This window comes from Abramis brama (genome assembly GCF_963993115.1).
Source record: "Abramis brama genome assembly, chromosome: 2".
Lineage (NCBI taxonomy): Eukaryota > Metazoa > Chordata > Actinopteri > Cypriniformes > Leuciscidae > Abramis > Abramis brama.
Genome location: NC_139964.1, coordinates 38,556,415 through 38,578,500, shown reverse-complemented (window position 1 = coordinate 38,578,500; position 22,086 = coordinate 38,556,415). Strand labels below are relative to the sequence as shown.

Below are 22,086 nucleotides of genomic sequence, written 5' to 3'. Positions count from 1 at the left end.
AACTGTTTTGAATCAACTCAATCTCCTGGCACAGTGTATATATACCACGAGTTTCGTGCTTTCATTTGACATGATCTTTAAATGCAGAAATCACCTTTTACATGCATCTGGTACACAAAATATCCCTGTTGACTTTAATTGGTTGTCTAACAGCATTCCAATGGGCATCAGTCTTTTGGTTATTTAAAATAAAAAGTCAAAATATTTTAAAGTTAGGTTTAATAAGTTATGGGTAGGTTTAGGGAAATGTTTGGGGTTAGAAATTTAGAAAAAGCTTTATCAATCTGTATGCATTTTTAAAAAATTGTTGCGGTCGGTCGGTTCATTCCACAACCAATACATAGCCTACAGGCTGATAATTATTTTCCTAAATATAAACCCAAACCTTTCCTTAAACCTAACCATAGCTTATTTTAGTTAAACATCCAAAATTCAACCTCAGAAAACACAGCAGCATTTTATGTAAAGCTTGCATTTTGAAAATTACTTGTAAAAAGCAATATAATGAAATAGTTCTATTGGCGTGTTTCGCCCAAAAAGACTCGCCTTGCAGACTGCTCTTTCCATACAATGTGAATGAACAGCAACTGCCCACCGTGTACCGTAGTGGATAAAGAAGAAAGAGTGCACAAACTTCTTTGGTTCTGCGTGTATGGTGGCAGATTTGAACGTATACTTCTGTGTCGGATTTGAGCTCGCCTAGCTGCACTCTGTGAGTCAAGTTTGCCATTGCTGTTGATGTTTACTGAAGCCGTACAGTATAGGCTTCAGTAAATGTCAACAGCAATGGCAAACCTGACTCACACAGTGCAGCTAGGCGAGCTCAAATCCGATACAAAGCTGCTCGGATCAATATTCATTACAGTGAGAGTGGCAATGAGAACAGAAAACAGGTAAATATTTCCTGACTTCCACTAGAGGAGATATAAAACCACAAAGCTTTGGAGACACAAGGTCGGGTGAGTAAAATTATGAAATATGATTTACTTTGAGAATATCCTCTCATTTTCTTTCTTATACTACAGTAAAGTTTAGCAAAATCATACTAAGAATACTAATAATGATTCCACAAATCAAGGTGAGCTATTTAGATATGAACTTTTAATACATTTGTTTCCTATCTTTATTATTTTGTAGATCATTCTCTTATTTTGATAAGCTGGCTGCTCTCACTGTCTTGACCCCTCAACCTAATAGTCACCATCAAATCAAAATGGACAATTCTTATTTTTTTTATGGAATATTTCAGTATTATAAATGATTTATCCTTGCACATTATTATTATTATTATTATTTTTAAATGCATGTGCCCTTATAATCTTTAATCAAACTAACATGGCAATCCAAATCAAATGGAAAGCAACGGAACTAACAGAGTAAATTGCAAAAATAGCATCACACAAAATATATCACACAAAATCATTTTGATTCGTATCTTGAGTTATGAATTTAATCTATTGCTAATCATGCTCTTGATGCGTGTTTTTCCTGCTAATTCATCAAATTTCATAACTGATATGTTGTAAATATGACAATCGGACATGTTTTCTCTGAGGTAGGGAGCAGGAGGGGATGTTTGGTTTTGAGGATTGTTTGTCCTCTTTTTATACACTGGCCTGTCTTTTGTCCTGACAGCACTGTGCTCCTTAGGATGACAAAGCTCCATTTTCAGACCAGCTGCCTCTGCTGTAGTGCCAAGATGTGCCATCACACGTAAACAGGCATGGCCTTTATGCTGCCATGCACACTTTCATGGGCTTTAAGTATTTAACACAATGTCTATCAGACAAACTGATGTTCAATTTCATAAAAATTCTATAATGAACTCCATAATTATGCAACATTTCTTTGGCAATAATGTTTCATTCTTGTGGTATTCATTTATAAGGCCTATTGGGTGTTGAAGTATCGCTGTGGAAATGGGAGTGCATACTTGCTAACAGTTAAATTGGAATTCCTTCAAAAAGGAAAATATTGTGCCTTGGACGTTGTCCAAAACCACAGCTGAAAACTATAGAGAGGCAGAGTTGGGGTCACAGATGGGATACGTGTGTGTGTGTGTGTGTGTGTGTGTGTTTAAAAAAAAAAAAAAACCTTTGCAGTCTCAGATGTGTACGTTTATAATGGCAGTATGTTATTATATTTACGAATTGTTGTACAGGTGCTGAGGTGCATGGAAGCATGTACCAAGGCTAGTTTGGTTTATTCTGTTTTAAGGACTCTTATTTTGATTTTCATTTCATTACTTTGTTCCTGTATTCTCAGTTCCTGTATTTAGTTCCTGTTTCCTTGGTTGTCACAGTTCTCATTTGTTTCACTTGGTTACTGGTTATTTTCCTCACCTGTGTCTAGTTTAGTTGATCATCATCCCATGCATTTAGGGGCCATTTTCACAGCACTGTTTTCAACTAAAACCGGGAAACTTGTTATGTTTTCGCTGTTCATTTGCACAACGATGGTGTTTTGGGGGCCTGAAACTGCAAACTTTTGAAATGGGTGCAAGTTTTTGAATTTGTGAAAACGGTGATGTCATGCGCATGCGTATTACGTATTTAGTCTATAGGCGTGTAGTGTTACTTTACAAAGTGACATCGCCAACTACTGGCCTGGCATGCAAAACACAGCGTTTTAGTCGTTTTCGCAGATCCGTGTGAATGGGGATCGTTTTTGACAACGTTGTCGTCTGTATGCAAAAAACGCGAAGGAAAAACGTTTCCAATTTTATTACACCGTTGTCGTGTAAACATACCCTTAAATTCCTGAGATTCTTCTGTTCATGGTCGGTTATTATTACTAGAAAGATCCTTGCCTCAAGTATACCCCGTGACTCAATGTGACAACATGTTTCTGTCTCAGAGTAATATCCTCTATATTGCTAAATGTACCCGATTTTTCATCTCAACAGAACCGGGATAACCTCAACCTGGCTTCTCTTGAGACTCTCAGCATAGTAATGATATGCCAAAGCCCGCCCGCACGTTGACGTGATTGGTTACATGGTAGTTTTGTGAAGTCAGAAACACCCGCAATATCAAACCGCGTTTTTGAGACTGTCTTTTTGAAAATACTCAGCAATGGTGTTGACTTATGAATTTGCTCACGGTTTGTCTTAAAGCATATTAAAAACACCACATAGACAAATAAATAACATAAAAAACTTAAAAATAAATAAAAAATAAGCCATATCTAATTGTAAACATACTTCCATTTATCTCATTCTCCTCTTTTGCTTTGGCAGGAGAAAGCTATGTGTGTGCTTCCAACGAACCCTACCGTAAAGTGGACTACACTAAGAACGTTAATCCCAACTGGTCAGTCAATGTGAAGACTGGGACGTCCCGCTCGATGCCATCTCTTACCACTTCAAAGAACGAGCTGAGAGAACGAGAGAGCAAAGACTTCATCAAACCCAAGCTGGTGACTGTCATCAGGAGTGGCGTCAAACCGCGCAAGGCCGTCCGGGTCCTTTTGAATAAGAAGACGGCTCACTCCTTTGAGCAGGTGCTCACGGACATCACTGACGCCATTAAACTGGACTCTGGGGCTGTGAAGAGACTCTACACTCTGGAGGGCAAACAAGTAAGTGATAGATCTAAAAAGCCAATTAATAAAATGATTTAAATAAAGATATTAACTAAAGCCTAATGGGGGTTGAAATGATCCCTATGGTTTCAAATGACATAATTAATCTGAAATGTTATTTATGCCCTGGCATTGTCTGGAAACCATAGGAAACAGCCTATTATCTGTGCTCTGGTCTAGTATCATTACTACATCTTTAATTTGAACAGCTATAACTTTTTATCCCTATGCTAAAAAGGTCTGAGGCTAACTTTAGTTCCTCTCCTCATGGGGAACAACTTTTCCTCAAGCACCCATAAGTTTGCCATGATTTTTTTTTTCTTCAGTTTTTGACATTTTATTCATCCAGTGGATCTGGGATTTTTAAAATGTCCTCTCTAGAGATGATTTTCCAAAAGTTTTTTGAATTGAGAGATTAGTTGTTTTTTGTTAACAAATAGTTCTTAACTTATCAAAGTTAACATTGATCAGACAGTCCTATTAAATCTAAACAAATCATGCCTATTTCTTTGTGTTAGCTTCCTGTACTCACTGGATTCCAAGTGATGCTTTACATTTTTAAACTAAAACAACTTTTTTTTTCTTTTTTTTTCTTGGATGCTCCAATAGAGCATTGTCCTTAAAAAATTAGGCCACACTTTAGCATTTTATCACCTTTAATAACCTTTTTATCACCTTCAGTGATGCTACCCTCAAGGGACTCCTAAATAATGATGTGAGCTCTTTGTAATATAGATAGGGCAGAATTATACATTAGGGTATGGCAATGACCACCTGAACCCTTTTTAATTCTGAATGTGCTTGAGCCAATCCAGACAGGGAATCCAGATGGGGCATGTCTTTAGTCACCTCTGTGGTTGTTAGGACACTAAAACAAGTAATTCTCATTTCATTTATGTGGTTATGGTTAAACCAATCTGCAGTTCATTCTAAGGACAGCAAAGTGTCAAGTAAATGAATGTGATTCTGTTGCAGCTTCACATCATTCATTCATATTCTTTCTATCTTAGTAAATATATTAACTACTTGACTAGAAATGATCAAAATACTTCGGTTATTTACAGGAGTATCTGGAAAAAAGTAGCTAGGCAGGAACACGCATTATATTGGTACCTAGTGTTTGGCAAATTATAATGTCGAGGACTAGTAGAAAGCACAATTGAACTATGTATTCTGATAATGACAGGGATAAAGAGCATTCATTCATTGTCTTTCCAACAGAGACAGTATTCAATACAGTGTGTCCCACTGTTTTAATTTTTTTTTATCTATACACCTACAGTAAACTTCCTTTAAAGCTTTTTATATAATGTATCTTTTTCAATGTATCTAAAAACCAAAATGTGGATTTTCAGCAAATGAAAAATACTTATTGTTCTACACAAAAAGAAATTCTAAAGAATCTTCATGCAGACATGGGAAGGCATGGGAATTTTCCTCTTCTGTTCTCTTTCAAAAAGCTGGGGTATGCGGGGTATGTGTAAAGCTGACGCGTCTTGATGATGTCGTTGGGGATTCGACTCGGCAGTGGTGAATTGTATGTAGTGAGCTCCTGGCTGCCTCTCGGCCACTGTGAATCTCTTTGGAATTTAGTGAGAGATCTCATGCGCATATTTAAAGTCTGTCCCGGCTTTATCTGCCTTAATTATGCAAAACTGCCTCCAAGAATTGCTTGGCAAAAGTGAATGTAGAATTATTATGGTAATGTCTTAGGCTGGTTTTGGATGAGTAAAGAATACAAAGAAAGTAGCTGAAATAAGTCTCTCACCTCTTCCTTTGCTTCTGGTTGTGTGATATTGAGTCACTCACCTCTTCCTTTGTTTCTGGGTGTGTGATATTGGTGGAAGAAATATTGTCATTATTTTTGACTGTTTTTTGACTTTTAAAGACCCCCTATGGTGAAAATCAAGTATTTAATGTTGTTTATATGTCTATGTGGTGTCTTTAATATGCTTTAAGACAAATGGAACATGGTTTGTGTAACATTAGCAAAACATTATTAGCTGTTTGATAACATAGTCAAGCTAAAGGCTAATCATATCAATTACCGTTATGTGTCTGACGTAGAGAGTAATACATAAAATGCATTACCATTCTGATATATTGACTTGTAGTCAAGCCTGTATAATTCGCTCTTCCACTTCTTCTTCTTCAGTTTCTGGTTCAAACATATATGGCTGAATTAAACCAGTATTTCCACTTGCCATTGTACAGCGTTTACTACAGTAAAGTTGAAAGAGTAGATCAGGTATTCTGAGCTGGTGTGATTGAGTGGAGGCGGGGACCAATTTGCATATTCATGACTCCACGTATACTAAATTGAAGCAAGGGTATAGAGTTACATTCAAGTTATTTAAGGCATAACATATAGATTTAATTCTGAAAGTTCCAAGGAATCCCACAGGGCTCTGTTTTTGGCCCTTTTCATTTCAATATTCACATGCTCCCATTAAATCACTTCTGGGGCCTATACCATGATGGTAGTTGAACGAACTCGGGGTTACAGGATTAGTTTAAATTTGACAAAACCAAACCAATTCAATCAGGCATTGTTGGTACCATGAAGCTTATTACGCTTATTTATTTAATTAATTAATTTATATTTATTTATTTATGTCTATACATGATATACATAATTAATTAATAAAATGCTGATGAAAATGCTAAAGCTGGCTAGCAACGAAAACGCTGTCTGGGAAAGAATTAAAAAGTTTAGAATGTCAAGAGTAGTCTTAATTTGTAGACAACATTTAAATTGGACCATATGTTGGACAGTCTTAACCTGTGAAATGGACTTTTAGCCAAAAGTGCCCTACGCTTTTAGCTTGAAGTGCTCTACATTATTCATAGACTTTAGCTGAGATTGAGCAGCTAATGGCAGTTTACCACTAATATAATAGGCTCTAGTGCTGTCCTTGATTGGGATGAACATGTCATCTATCTACCCTGCAGCACAGGGAATCCTGATGTTTGTGAGTGGCTCAGTGGGAGTAGCTCCTGGCACACACACACAAATAGCATGGTTTGTCGCTGATAAGCATTAAAAATGTATGATGGGAAAGCACTGCATTGATACCATGCCTTTAAGTCAATTCAGGAACACCCATGTTTATTGAAGAGAAAATTTATGAAATCTTAACACCAACAACTGGAAATTTTAGTTTTAGATTGCAAGATCTAGTCTAATGAATAGATTAAGGGAACATTTATTACAAGTTAAATAATAAAAAATATTTTAAATGTCTTTTTTTTTTTTAAAGCAGCAACCTTTTTTATTGCTAGGTTAATGTTAGAGAATATTTTTATTAGCATTTTAACTATATTGTAACATAATATATCTCATTTGTTCCTTAAATGTTTTAAAAAGTCATGGGACACCAAAGTGTACAATTTTGTACAACACGCCCTACTGTAAATAAATTGGTCAATTTTCTTGTGTGCTGCCCAGCTCAGCTCAGCGATCATGGTGAGGCGAACACATAGCTCAATTCTGTTGTACTCTCACTGTGTGTCTTTTCTAAGCCTTATAGTAAGATTAACGTCTTTGAATCTCTTTAAAACTGAGGAATGAGATAGGGGATAAGAAAGAAAAACATTAAAGGGTTAGTTCACCCAAAAATGAAAATTCTGTCAGTAATTACTCACCCTCATGTTGTTCCAACCGCGTAAGACCTTCGTTCATCTTCGGAACACAAATTAAGATATTTTTGATGAAATCTGAGAGCTGATCACTTCTCCATAGGCTGCTAGGTGACCGAAACTTGCTGGCCCATAAAAGTTATTAAAGAGATCGTTAATATAGTCCAAGTGACTACAGTGGCTCAATCTTAAGTATATCAAGCGACGAGAATACTTTTTGTGCGCAAAAACAAACAAAAATAACAACTTTATTCCACTATTCATTTCCTTCTCTCTGGGCCTCGTAGTGTTTTTGCGCTGCGCGTCTGTGTTACACGTCACCACGTAGGCTCACTATTGGCCGACGCTGGTCATGTGTGTGATGCGTGATGACGTGTAACACAGACGCGCTGCGCAAAAACACTACGAGGCCCAGAGAGAAGGAAATGAATAGTGGAATAAAGTCGTTATTTTTGTTTGTTTGTGCGCACAAAAAGTATTCTCGTCGCTTGATATACTTAAGATTAAGCCACTGTAGTCACTTGGACTATATTAACGATCTCTTTAATAACTTTTCTGGGCCAGCAAGTGTCGGTCACCTAGCAGCCTATGGAGAAGTGATCCAGCACTCAGATTTCATCAAAAATATCTTAATTTATGTTCCGAAGATGAACGAAGGTCTTACGCGGTTGGAACAACATGAGGGTGAGTAATTACTGACAGAATTTTAATTTTTGGGTGAACTAACCCTTTAAAGCCTTGAGACTGGAACTTTATATTTGCAGACATGCATATAAATTTCCAAGAAACATCCAACTAGATCAAATCCAGCAGACTGACTTAGATGAAACTTGTCTTACATTTAAGCTGCTTTTCACACACTGACTACACATCTTATTGCTTTCAGGGTGTGTATGTGCGTGTGTGTGTGTGCATATGTGTATATGTAACTATATGTATGTCTGTGTGACAGAATTTGACTGTGAATGTGTATATGTAACTATATTTATGTCTGTAAGACAGAATTTGCTTTATAACTGTGTTTACTTGAGAGCTTTTTTGGTGGTTGCTTCAAGCAAGGCATCACTGCATGTCATATGTGATTACAGTTGGTACGCCCTCACAAAGACTGTGAAGAGTTTGAGGCGGCATGTCCTCAATGCACAGCTGCAGACACACTCCATGAAAAGGACGTCCCCTGCTCCAGAGTGGATATTGTGTCACTAGACTGTTTTGATGATATCTCTTGAGTGTCTATGAGCCTAGGGGCCCATATTGGGCAGGGTCATTTTGGCTGGGATGCAATTTTTTTTTTTTGTGTATACTATATGTACTTACACTACCATTCAAAAGTTTGGGGTTGGTAAGATTTTGAATGTCACCCAGGCATTTCTTTTTATCAAAAATACAGTAAAAACAGCAATATTGTGAAATATTATTACAAATTAAAATTTCTTAAAAATCTTTTTTTTTTAAAGGCATTTTATTCCTGTGATGGCAAAGCTGAATTGTCAGCAGCCATTACTCCAGTCTTCAGTGTCACATGATCCTTCAGAAATGATTCTGATATGCTAATTTGGTGCTTGAGAAACATTTCTTATTATCAGTGTTGTATACAGTTGTGCTGCTTAGTTCAGTTTTGTTGAAGCTGATTTTTTTTCAGGATTATTTGATGAATAGAAAGTTCAAAAGAACATTTGAAATATAAGTTTTTTGTGTCATTATAAATCTTAAGTCTCTACTGTCGCTTTTGATAATTTTAATGTGTCCTTGCTGAATTAAAGTATTGAGTTTTGAAAAAAAAAGTCCTTTTGAATGGCAGTGTATTCATCATCAGCTATTTTGCTATATACTAATATAATATTAATATTTAACTTAATATTTGCAATTCTTATAAAACAATACCACATACCTAAATAAGCTATACCACTTTAAACAGGGTCAAATAACCATCTGAACATGAGAATTAGCCATTGCCTTGAAATCAACGAAAGCCCTTCATCAAACAGTAAATTATGAATATTTAGGGGGAACATGCATGTTAACACGATAGCCACTGGATGCCATCTGCTTCTGAGCATTTAAAGCCTATTTCTCAGCAGGTGGGGGTGGGGATGCTGAATCGTGGACACCCCACTGAGACTCCATCCAGCTCTGCTGTAATTGAACCTAAAGGCTGGGGGATTTAAAGTGCAGCTGGCAGGTGTTGGCCGCGTTTAGGGGGGCTAGCGGATCTGTACTAGCCAACACAAGACTCTCAGTCAGATACGCTTCTTAACGGCTAACTCCATGAATGCCAATCGCTCTTTTCTCTTTAGTTTTTTAGTTTCTTTGCTTGGTTTACATCACAGAAGCTGATGGAGAGAAAGAATACGCACTTTCTTTGGCAGGAGTTTACATTTGCTTTGCCAAATTAGTAATATGTAAATAAAATTTACCAATTTTTTATGTGTATTAGCCTAGATGTTAAATGCATTACGTCCCCTTCCAGCTATTAGCTGATAATGGAAACCAATGACATTAATAGACTATCCATGATGGTTTTATAAATCTGCATGAGGACAAGTCGGTCTCCATGGAAATGGCAGAGGGGAGGTACCGTGTGAGTAGTCAAGAGGCTGGGAAGAGGGGTCGTACACTTAAGTCATCATTGCTAACCCATTTGCACCCTACTGCCTCCATCTCTTCCTGCTGCTTATTCATTTACCATACAAATAACACTTCAAAAACTCATGATTCGAGCTCCATTGGTTTTAAAAGTCATTTTTACATTAGTTGAAAACACTCTACATCGATCTTAAGACCTTAAGCTTTTTCAAATCTGCTTAGAAATCAGAAATATGAATGTTGTTATGTCCCGAACACATGTTTTTTACCCAAGCCAATAATCTCAGCGCATAGTTGGGAAGGGATCTGATTTGCAAAGCTGCAGACCTGAACGAAAGTGGGAAAATAAGTGGTCCTTAGACATATGCAAGGGTCAACAAATGAACACGTCAGCAAAAGGACGACCTGGCTGTAATATGAAGTCTGCAGTGACTTTAAGTGACCTACAACAAAACAAACTGACAAATAAAATAACATCACATTAAAGTAAAACTCATAGACAGACTTCTGATTAGAATTCAGGTCAGTGACAAATAAGAATGTGCATGAAAGTGAAAAAGAAAAATATTTTAATAGTCTAGTTTAAAACATGTGCCATGATTTATATTTCTGTTGGATTCATGTGGTTTTGAAAAAATAAATTCAGGAAAAAAAATAATTGAATGACTATAAAAGTGTAATTTTTATGCATATTTCTGCATGCAGTTTTGCTTTGGCAGATGATTTATTTTTAAATATTAAGCAGTTTTTTTTTATTATTGTTTATTATGTTTATATTAGGCTATATTATATATTCCCCATTGTTTTTAAGCATCATAGCCTTGTTCAGCACTGACATAGAGATACACATAGTGACTTGGAAAAGTGCAAAGAGTGTTCTAGTGTCTGAAGAGGTGCTGGGTATGTCGGGTGCGGGACAGGGGGTTAGTGATTGACATTGTCGTGGAGTACGTTAGCAAACTAAAAGCCTTAAAGCGCTCTGTGTTTGTGTGACATCAGTATTATTCGAACAAGCAAATGATTTCTGATAAAGTCTGATAGCAGAGACAACAGACTTCACATCACATCTCTTCAGGTCTTTTAAATCACATTAGATCATCAACTCACAGCAATAAATAGGACACTTTGTTTTCAGTACTTCACAATCTGTCTGCTAGGATTTATTTTTGATGTATACCATAATCTCTTTGACCTGTCAATCACCCATATTAGTTTTACCTTGCTGTCAGAGATAATGCAATCGGATATGATTTTATCTCCCTGAAATTAAATGAATTATTACACAAAACAAGTGTTGTTACTTTCTGCTTTCTTGCAATATAAAATGTGAGATGACTCCGGGTTCTTCCATCCTTCCAGACCTATATGCTTCACTTGTTTTAAGGGCAGATCAGGATTAAAAGACTAATTGAGGTCAAACTTAAAGTATCATGAATCTGAATAACAATCACTGTTTGTTTTCTAAATTAATACAACCATCACCATCTGCATATGCTGCATTAATTTAACTAACAGTCTGTGAATGCTTTATGTAAGTAGAAGACAAATAGAGTGTCTGGTGTCTATGGTTAGTCTGACAGGCCCTCCAGCCCCAGCAGACATTGAGCTTGGCACATGACCAGAAACGTGTCAGTGGAGCCAGTCGGGGTCACTGTGTGATCTCAATGCCCTCTATTGTTTTTATCTGCCCAGTCTGGAGTCTTTATCAAGTGAGTTGACGGGTGCAGAAAAGGATTTCCACGTACCCCATTGTTCACCGGTATCAGTTTCCTGTTTGTTGTCATTTGTCATTTTTGGTTTCTACTAGGGCTGTCAAAATTAATTAATTTTGTGAATATTTTTTTTTCAGTTAACCTCTTCGGCTGTGCAACATATTTTGGATTTACACATTAAAAATATTTAGCGCAATTAATGCAGCATGTGTTTTTTCCATACTTTGGCTGCTCTACAGTATATGATCATGCTATCATTCATTCAAGTGCTATTAAACCATTCAAGCGCGATAAGATGCAAAATAAAGAGAGAAAAAAAGAACTGGCACGCCGTCTGTGAAGTGGCTCTCTGTGAACAAACACCCGAAATGCACGCACATGATCCCTCACTGACTCATTGCTCTTGACTGAATATGTTTACTTTTGTAGCTTTAATAAGGATTAATCTATATTCAATTTAGAATTTATTGCAGTGAAGACTGTGTTTGATTATTCAGTTTCTGTATATTTACCTGTTAGACCTACCTGAAAATCTTAAATCACTGTTTACAAGGTTACATGGTTCAAAAACAACGAAAACTACTTTTTTTTGTGCATCTTAGCGGGGCAGGTAAACATCTGAACCGGCCCAACTGGGCCAGTAGAAAAAAAGCCTTGCTTTGCACTGCTAATTATGACATTTTTTACAATGGGTTTATGTTTTAATTTCACTGGTTATATATTTTAAAGCCTGTTAAATTTTAAAATTGATAGCTTTCAATTATACTGTAATGTTGAATGGCTATAATCAATGGCTAAAATTGAGAGGGAAAAAATCATTTAATGGAGACGTTTTTAATCGACCAATTCCTGTCACTCATAAGTTTTTGGAAAATACATAATGCAAGACACCAAATAAAATGCTGTTTTTAAGACTCCTGGACTAGTTGAACCTCAAAAATATGTTGTTGGGATTCCTGTGTCTCATATTATAGTGGCAGATAAGCCCTTTGATTGACTCTATCCCACACAGCAGATTTAGCGTGGGGGCACGGTGCTGATGTTACTGTGGTTTGACAGCTCATGTCATCGCAGTGATAAATGAAAGCTGATGTCCCATTCTCCGCCTCGTCCTCATCAGTTAGACTTTTGATGACAGACTTCTGAGACTGCCTTTATTTTTCTTTTGTGAGCAGTTGAAGCTGTGGGAGCTGCTTTAGCTCCACTGTAAAAAAAATGTAGGTAAAAGAGCAAAAATGTTTGGTAAATAAAAAAAAAAATTGCTAACATCAAAATGAACTGTTTTTAATTAAGTAAAAAATATTATGTAATATACAAAAGTTTTGATCCTCTAATCTGATTGGCCAATATAGTTTTTTTAAAATGTTTTTGGAAGTATATTATGCTCAGCATTTAAAAAAACAAATAGGAATACTTTGAAATATTATGACAATTATGACAAATTTCTCTTTTAATATACTTTAAAATATCATTTATTCCTGTGATTGCAAAGCTGATTTTTCAGCAGTCATTGTCAGTGTCACCATTCTGAATACTTTGAAACATTTTTTCCAGGATTCTTTGATGAATATAATGTTCAAAAGAACAGCAATTGTTTATAATATTATTAAGGAGCCCAAATTTTTAATGGTAGTGTATGTTTAACAATTGTAGTACATTAAAACAAACAGTATGGTTTATTCTATGTCATTGCCTGCTACAGTATGTGTACAATATTGAATAGTTATTAAACTGCACATAATTGAATTTAGTCATTGGCACTCTTTGATTTTTGTACTTTTTACATTATTTCATTTCCAACTCACTGATCTATTTGGCAGCAGAAGTGAGTGCCCCATGAAGTATGACTTTAAACGTATCAGTTGCTGAACACACAATCGTAACTTCATTTTCTCTGTGAAAGGCTCATTTGTCAACGCTGCCTTTAATGGCATCAATTATTAATGGCTGATGTGAGGAAAGCCTCTCCTGTGCTTCAGTAGCTAATGGTTGACAAACTCCTCCAAGCCTAGAAGGTTCCAGCTCATCCAAAACCTCTGAGTAATCCATTTTGCTTGAAAGAATTAGTAAAGCTTACAATACATAAGCAGTAGTCAGACATGTGCTGGAGATACTGTATAGTAGCTGTTCTGTTTCTCCCTAAATCAAGTCTGTTTTGCTAATGCTCTGATCTTGCCTTGTGTTATCCTCTTTGGTTAACATTCCTGTATTCTGCTTTGGATCAAATAAGTACCTGAACACCCCATCCAATGAACCAGCAGTATACCATAGCGTGTGACTTTGTTTTGAGCATAGACTTCATCCCCTCATCCCATTTATATGCTTTCTTTCTTTCCGTCTTGACACAGTGTAAAACGGTTCTGCTCTTATACCCTTCATTACTGTCAGCCAAATAAAGCTGAGCTGTTATTACTCTCAGCACCCTGTCGGGTCTCTCTAGGCACAGGCCTGTACTTTACTGGGCTTTGGACGGCCAAGAATTAAGATGAGTTTAATAATACAAGTCTTAATGAACACCTTGCAAGAAACTTCCGTAAAAGACTTGTTTAGAAATTGTTATACCATGGTCTGGGTGAATACTCGATTCTGATTGGCTGCAGGGTGTCCATTAAAAAGTGATAGAGGACACCTAGTAAAGGAGTTCTGGTGAAACTGACTGTTTACCGTTCGAAATTAATAAATAAATGCGCTGGCTACATCAGCTGTAAGTAACCATAGCAACAGGCAGTAAACTGAAGGGTTCTACGAGCTGAGCGGACTATAAATATCTCCGGTTGCTAAATAAACCATCAGGCGTAACCAGGGAAAACAAGTTATTGTTTGTAAAAACTTTAAATTTCGATTGTAAAACTAATTAAAATATAAACTAATGTTTTAAAAATGTGTTATTTGGCAAGTGACCATGGTATAAGTGGGTTAATGCCCTTCGAGGCGTCCATTGTCAGGTATTAATGGATGGCCTCGCCATCGTCCATTAATACCTGACAATGGGCACCTCGTCGGGCATTAACCCTTACGTAATGCTCATTATAATAGTCACTTTTTTTGATCTAACAACTATCGTAACAGCCTAGCAACCATGAGCAATGTCCTAGCACACCCACAGAACACGTTAACAACTGATTAGAATACTCATAACTTCTCAAAATAATGAGAAAGTTGGCAATGTGTGGTGACCGTTTTTGCACAGTTGTTTATTCTAGAATTCATGAACACCCTGTTGTCTAAAATATGGGTTTAGAAGGGCCGCATTGGTCTATTATTGGTATTAGCTGGTTATTGCATGTAGACCAGCATGACTAGTTTTTCCAGCTTGAAGTATTCTGGTAACCACAAATAAAATGTTTTAAATGTTTAAATCTATGTTGGTAGGTTGTTTGTGTTGTTTTCAGAATAGGCCATGCATGTAATTTTTTTGGCATCTTGCAAAATTGGTTCAAATAAACCAATAGAGTATTGCTTTAGTGCAGTGGATCTTAATGGGATAGTTCACCCAGAAATGAAAATTCTGTCTGATACACAAAATGATACATCTGAATGATAACATCTGAATGATACAGTTGGTGTAGGAATTTTTATTGACCACCAGATGGCGAAGTAGAGCACTGTGTCAAAAGCTTCGAAGCACCAACGCAGTTTGTTGTAAAAGCCTCTCCACTTCAGAAGCCTCATTCAGCACATCCCTAGTCAGAATAAACACGAAATACAAGTGATCGTTGGCATGCGTTGAATCCAGCCAATCGTAGAACAGCTGTGTCGTCATCAGAGCAACAGCCATCTGTTCTCGAATCGCTCTCGCAGTACTTCGATGGCATCTGCTCATGCACTGCTTCAAGTCAGCCGCCGATCGGTCTGTGCAGCGCTGCATGAAGTCGAGCAAGCCTGTCACGTGTCCTGTGTTCTCATTGGTTCATTGTTTTATTGTGCACAGGTGTTCCTTGTTAGTCATTAGTCTCTGTGTATATATAGCCCTCAAGTCACCATTGTTTCTTGGCTTTGTTCCCTGTAACTGCTTTTCGGTGAGTTTCATGTCATGTTATGTTTAAGTTTAGTTTTAGTTTTCGCATTCATGTTTATGTTATAGTTCTATCTGTTTTGTATCACGTTAATAAAGCTGCATTTGGGTTCACTACACTTGCCTCAGTGGACTACCTTACACAAATATTTATACCCAATAAAATATTTTAGAGCTTGGAAAATTACATCAATTATTTAAAAAAAAAGTTGTACCCCTGTGTTTTTTTTTTCTTTTTCTGACATGCTTCTATGTGCTTTTTGAATGTATAGGTTGACAAAAATGTGTATCTTGTGCTTCCAACAATCAGTTTACAGAAAGACTTTTGACTCTGTTCCAGACTGTACTTTAATTCACAGATCCAATTCCTCAGCTAAAACATTTCAGGCATGTTTAATAATCTCCCATTGTGTTTTTAGTCTGCCACTGTACTCAGGCCAGCAACTGGGCCCATATGTTCCTCTAATCTTCTGACTGATGGAAATACTGCTCAAGATCCGTCCCGCAGACCGACCTTCCTTGTGACATTTTATGTGTGCAGTGAGGATATATAAAGATTAAACTCCTCTTTTGCCATTAGAGGCTGTTGAATAGTTTATTATTAGCATTATGTCAAGTCGATCTTAGAGCAATTCTTTCTCGGCCTTTTTTGTCTTTCTCTATACAGTGTCAGACTCATGATGGTAAAGAGGGGGCTGTGTTCCTCTCCATCTGTCTGTGATCTTTCACTCAATTCCATGTAGATGTGTGTTTGATGCTCCACATTGGGACCATCTGCTTCTTGCTGCCCACCTCCATGTGTGGAGGAGTGGGCTGAAATCCGACGTCATTCTTTGCCCACTACCACTGCGGCTGTGTGTATGTGGGTGTGTTTGCATGTGCTCTCAAATTGTTTCCTTTTTTGTATTCCTAGTGATGCATTTGTAACTGGGACAACAGAATAAGTATTCTGGGAATTTTACCCAACAGAGGTTAAATAAGGCCTATGTTCGGCTGTAGGAGGATTTTAAAAGTAGAAGTTTGGGCCAAATTAAGTTATGAAGCAATTCACAGCCGGCAATTTTATTACAAAGACTCATATGTAAAACAAAGGTTCATATTGAGTCCAAAGTTGAATGTGAAGTCCAGGAATAAAATAAAACAAAGTCTCAATAGTCCTTCTGGATCCCTTGGGGGTGTATAATACTCAAATGTCCATGTGTGTAAAGGCCTTTTTGGGTTTTCTACCCAGGTAGTGTGTATGTGTTTAGCTTTCAGTTGGGATCTGTGTTGAATCACAATGATTCTTTTGAATCGTAGATTAGGGTCTGGCTCGCCGTTCAAAGGTGGATCACTGAAACAGAATCAGCATTTTAAAAAAAGAGTTCTTGTAAAAGAAAGAAAATATGAATTTACAATTCATAGGGGTTACATATTACTCAGCCTGAATTCAGATTTGGTAAATTTATCTAAAAGTAGCAATGCACTGAACTTTCAACAGAAAATATTTGAACAAATTAATTTTTGGTTTCGGTCAAAACCGCCTTGAAGGGCCAAAATCGAGGTGATGTTTAATTAGCTTTTCTCCAAAGACTGTCACCATCTATTTCGCGCACAATGTGGATAAGCTACATCAGGGAAGCATGTCAGCTGCGTGGACACTAGGGTTGGGTTGACAATGATTTCTTGTTTTTAATTCATCTTAATTTTGATGAACCAGTATCTTTTAGTCTATAATGTTTTCAGTTGATGCATGAACAAAACTTCCCTGAACATTATTTGTAGTGTGCATCTGATCTAATAGCCAAAACAAGCTTTGCTATTTGTCACTTTTGATATGGAACAAAGTCTCCGCTTTCAAAAAATGTCAATTTTATAATAGAATTCAAACAGTAAGTGTCATTTGATGATGGTCTTTAATGTGGCGTTACAGATTGCTGTAGATGCCTCAGTTCAAGCGACACATGATCCGTTTATCTGTTCCCCATTTACTACTAGTTATAGCACAAAATAAATATGAATGAACATCAGAAAGTTAGTTGAAAGAAACTACAACTAAAATGCATCATATCTCATAATCGTTCAATCAGTGTTTCAACCACGGTAAGAAGTCAGTAAAACAGCTTGGAAAGAATGTCATTACATTTACCTCAGGAAAGCTATTCAATGTCCATAGCTCATTAGTCTGAAAAAATAACTGTAGAGAGGTGCATTTTGATAAATATATGCACTATATTATTTATTGTTTGAATAAATCTGTCATTAAAACTAGTTTTTATTACAGACATGGTTTAAATTTCCAGGTATTAACCTCCATGTAGAACAGTACTGAACTAAAAATGATGGTTTCTATTTCTTGCTGTGTTTACAGTAATACAAAGTAATACACACTTGAAAAATTCAAGTGTGTATTGGCAGGTCGACACGGAATCTGCACCCACAGATACAGCTCCAACTCCATACAGAAGAGGAATGCCTATCATTGATAAAATTCTACAATCATGCTTTCAGCTGCCAATAAGAGTGTACTGCCTTCAGTTCTGGATAACATATTTTATCACATTTATGTCCATTTGTGCAGAAAAAAAAATGCAAACAATCCGCAGATTCAGTCTGAGTCTAGATACTGGTATTTCAAACTCCTGGTCTGAATAGACTGAGGCGCAACATTGTGAACTACTACATGCTTTATCAGTTAATCAGATAGCTGTTGCAGTCACATGATTACTTCCATTCATTTCTCAAACAGTGTTTCTCTCTTTTTCTCTTCCCCCACCCCTTCCTCTCTCTGTTCAGATTACATGTTTGCAGGATTTTTTCGGGGACGATGACGTATTCATCGCGTGCGGCCCTGAGAAACACCGTTACGCACAGGATGATTTTGTGTTGGATCACAGTGGTAAGGCTTCCACAGCCTTTATAACCGGTAGGCTCAGCTAAACCCTAACTTCATTTCAACCAAATGTTTCTCATACTAAACTCTAATTAAAAATTTTATCCCTTCACTACACATCTAGGAAGACATATCACACACACACACACACACACACACACACACACACACACACACACTGTATATACATCACATTGATCCAGAAAAGTTGGGACATTTTGTAAAATGCAATAAAATCAAGAATCTGTGATTTGTTCATTCTTTTCAACCTTTATTGAACTGACAAAAGTACAGAGAAAACATTTCCAATGTTGTCGCTGGCCAAATTATTTGTATTTTGTAAATATAAACACATTTTGATTTTGATTGCTGCAACACACTCCGAAAAGTTATGATAGAGGCAAAATGAATAGATTACAGTATATCCAGTTAAACTGTTTTGAAACAGTCCACAATTAGCGAGGGTATCGTGTTTGGGTAAAAGTATGATCCACCAAAGGCTCAGTTTTTTTCAAGCAAATCTGGGTCATGGCTTGATGAACTTTGTATGCTGCTGTGTTAAAAATAGCCACATGGGCTCAGGAGTACTTTGGAAAACCGTTGTCGCTTAACACAGTCTGCCGCTGTATCAGGAAATGCCACTTGAATCTCTGTTACGCAAGGAGAAAGCTATACATCTGTTCAATGCAGAGATGCTGTTGAGTTCTCTGGGCCCGAGTTCATCTCAGATGGTCCAAAAGACAGTGGAAATGTGTGCTGTGGTCAGATGAATCCACGTGAAGGCACCTTTGATGTGGAGATATACACTCACCTAAAGGATTATTAGGAACACCTGTTCAATTTCTCATTAATGCAATTATCTAATCAACCAATCACATGGCAGTTGCTTCAATGCATTTAGGGGTGTGGTCCTGGTCAAGACAATCTCCTGAACTCCAAACTGAATGTCAGAATGGGAAAGAAAGGTGATTTAAGCAATTTTGAGCGTGGCATGGTTGTTGGTGCCAGACGGGCCGGTCTGAGTATTTCACAATCTGCTCAGTTACTGGGATTTTCACGCACAACCATTTCTAGGGTTTACAAAGAATGGTGTGAAAAGGGAAAACATCCAGTATGCGGCAGTCCTGTGGGCGAAAATGCCTTGTTGATGCTAAAGGTCAAAGGAGAATGGGCCGACTGATTCAAGCTGATAGAAGAGCAACTTTGACTGAAATAACCACTCGTTACAACCGAGGTATGCAGCAAAGCATTTGTGAAGCCACAACACGCACAACCTTGAGGCGGATGGGCTACAACAGCAGAAGACCCCACCGGGTACCACTCATCTCCACTACAAATAGGAAAAAGAGGCTACAATTTCCACGAGCTCACCAAAATTGGACAGTTGAAGACTGGAAAAATGTTGCCTGGTCTGATGAGTCTCGATTTCTGTTGAGACATTCAGATGGTAGAGTCAGAATTTGGCGTAAACAGAATGAGAACATGGATACATCATGCCTTGTTACCACTGTGCAGGCTGGTGGTGGTGGTGTAATGGTGTGGGGGATGTTTTCTTGGCACACTTTAGGCCCCTTAGTGCCAATTGGGCATTGTTTAAATGCCACGGCCTACCTGAGCATTGTTTCTGACCATGTCCATCCCTTTATGACCACCATGTACCCATCCTCTGATGGCTACTTCCAGCAGGATAATGCACCATGTCACAAAGCTCGAATCATTTCAAATTGGTTTCTTGAACATGACAATGAGTTCACTGTACTAAAATGGCCCCCACAGTAACCAGATCTCAACCCAATAGAGCATCTTTGGGATGTGGTGGAATGGGAGCTCCGTGCCCTGGATGTGCATCCCACAAATCTCCATCAACTGCAAGATGCTATCCTATCAATATGGGCCAACATTTCTAAAGAATGCTTTCAGCACCTTGTTGAATCAATGCCACGTAGAATTAAGGCAGTTCTGAAGGCGAAAGGGGGTCAAACACAGTATTAGTATGGTGTTCCTAATAATCCTTTAGGTGAGTGTATATTGGGATTGTACAGAGACATTTAATGGCATCAAGATGACATCTTTCCTGGGAAGCAAGACAATGCCAGGCCTCATTCTGCATGTGCTACAACAGAGTTGCACGTGCCTCTGTCCCAACTTGTTTGGAGTATCAAAATTTGATTACATTTACAAAATACAATTAAGTTGGTCAGTGAAAACACTGAACACTTTTGAAACACTTTTCTTTGTACTTTTGTCAGTTAAATAAAGGTGTAAGAGAATGAACAAATCACAGATTATTGATTTTATTGCATTTTACAAAATTCTCAAAATTTTCTGGGAAATGGGGTTGTACATTAATATACAATTACATATTAAATGATTTCTGAAGGATCATGTAAAACACTGCTGAAAACTAATGATGCTGAAATTTCAACTTTGAATTTGAAATGGTCACAGGAATAAATTACATTTTAATTTGAATATATTTTTGATCAAATAAATGCAGCCTTGGTGTGCACAAGAGATGGTTGTGTGCTTTATTTTCCATATCTCAGCTAGTCTTTAATATTTATATTGAGAACTTATTTTTATAGGGAATAAAATGACTTTTTTTTCCCACCAGTGCTTTAAAACAAATAAACAGAGCACAGAACAACTAATTGATATCAGCACACAAATGTTGTATTTGTTCATATTAATAACTTGCTATCAGCACAAAAACACCATAGAATTGTCTCCTACAGAAAAAAGTGATAGGATTGCAATAGTATCATTTTCATAATGGAATCATTCATTCACATTCATTCACTGGGTTGCAAAAATGAATCCATTTTCCAGAATGAACACATGGGACCAAAGGATTACCTTTGTCAGAGGAAGTGACCTTGTTATGAGAAGTTCCTTACCATTGTTCAGTGTGCAGTTTGTGTTTGTCTACTAGTGAACATGAAAGTGCAGGTGGGGAAGTGAAGATGTTCTGTGGCCATGAAGTTCTAAATAAAATCATATGACTTTGCCTATAATTTTCATCCTGTTTTGCTGAAACGCCTCCATTTCCTGTTACATTTACCACACACACACACACACACACACACACACACACACACACACACACACACACACTGTGATAACTTGATTCGTAGCTGTGTAAATTTAGTTCAGCTTCTTGCCATTTTGTCCTAGTTCTTCCCCACTGCCCCACTTAGACTAAGTAGGACTTTTCCAAAAATATAAAGAAACGGTAAGTTTGCGTCTGACTGTATTTACTGCTCAACCTCTTCTTTCCGCAGCAGAAGTGGAGTGTCCTTAAAACGCAAGCCCACCCCAAATCTAAATCTTCTGTAACTAAAGAACTCATTACACATTCTCTCTCAGATTCTGCTTTGCATTAAGCCCTATGAAACAGATTAGCTTGGCAGTAATGGCATTTTAATAATGTCATTCGGCTTGTTTTAACTTCATCACTCCATGATCTAGTGCTCATCCGCTAATTTATCACTGCTCTGCGTCATTAGCAAGTGCCGTGTAATCGACAGGACAGATCGGGCCCACTATAGCTGCTGTTAAGGATGAGTCATTCCTTACTAAAGTTCTGCATCCACTGCTCTCATTAGAAAGATGGGCTGCTCTCATCGGCATTGGGTAGACAATTTGATTATGCCTCTGCGGAAGGCTTCACAGTCTTGGCA

The 22,086-nt window shown here is 37.3% G+C and overlaps 1 protein-coding gene across 2 annotated transcripts in view; it reads left to right on the top strand.

The window, feature by feature from the left end:
* The window catches only part of dclk2a (doublecortin-like kinase 2a), a 51,769-nt gene that overhangs the window by 3,725 nt on the left and 25,958 nt on the right, over positions 1 to 22,086 (top strand). For both annotated transcript variants that reach the window (XR_014603667.1, XM_084094201.1), the window contains exons 2-3: positions 3,239 to 3,579; positions 18,310 to 18,439. Coding sequence is in view for 1 of the 2 variants with exons in the window: in XM_084094201.1 (XP_083950327.1) it covers positions 3,239 to 3,579; positions 18,310 to 18,439 (471 nt within the window). In the remaining variant the exon portion in view is untranslated. The remainder of the gene's footprint in view (positions 1 to 3,238; positions 3,580 to 18,309; positions 18,440 to 22,086) is intronic.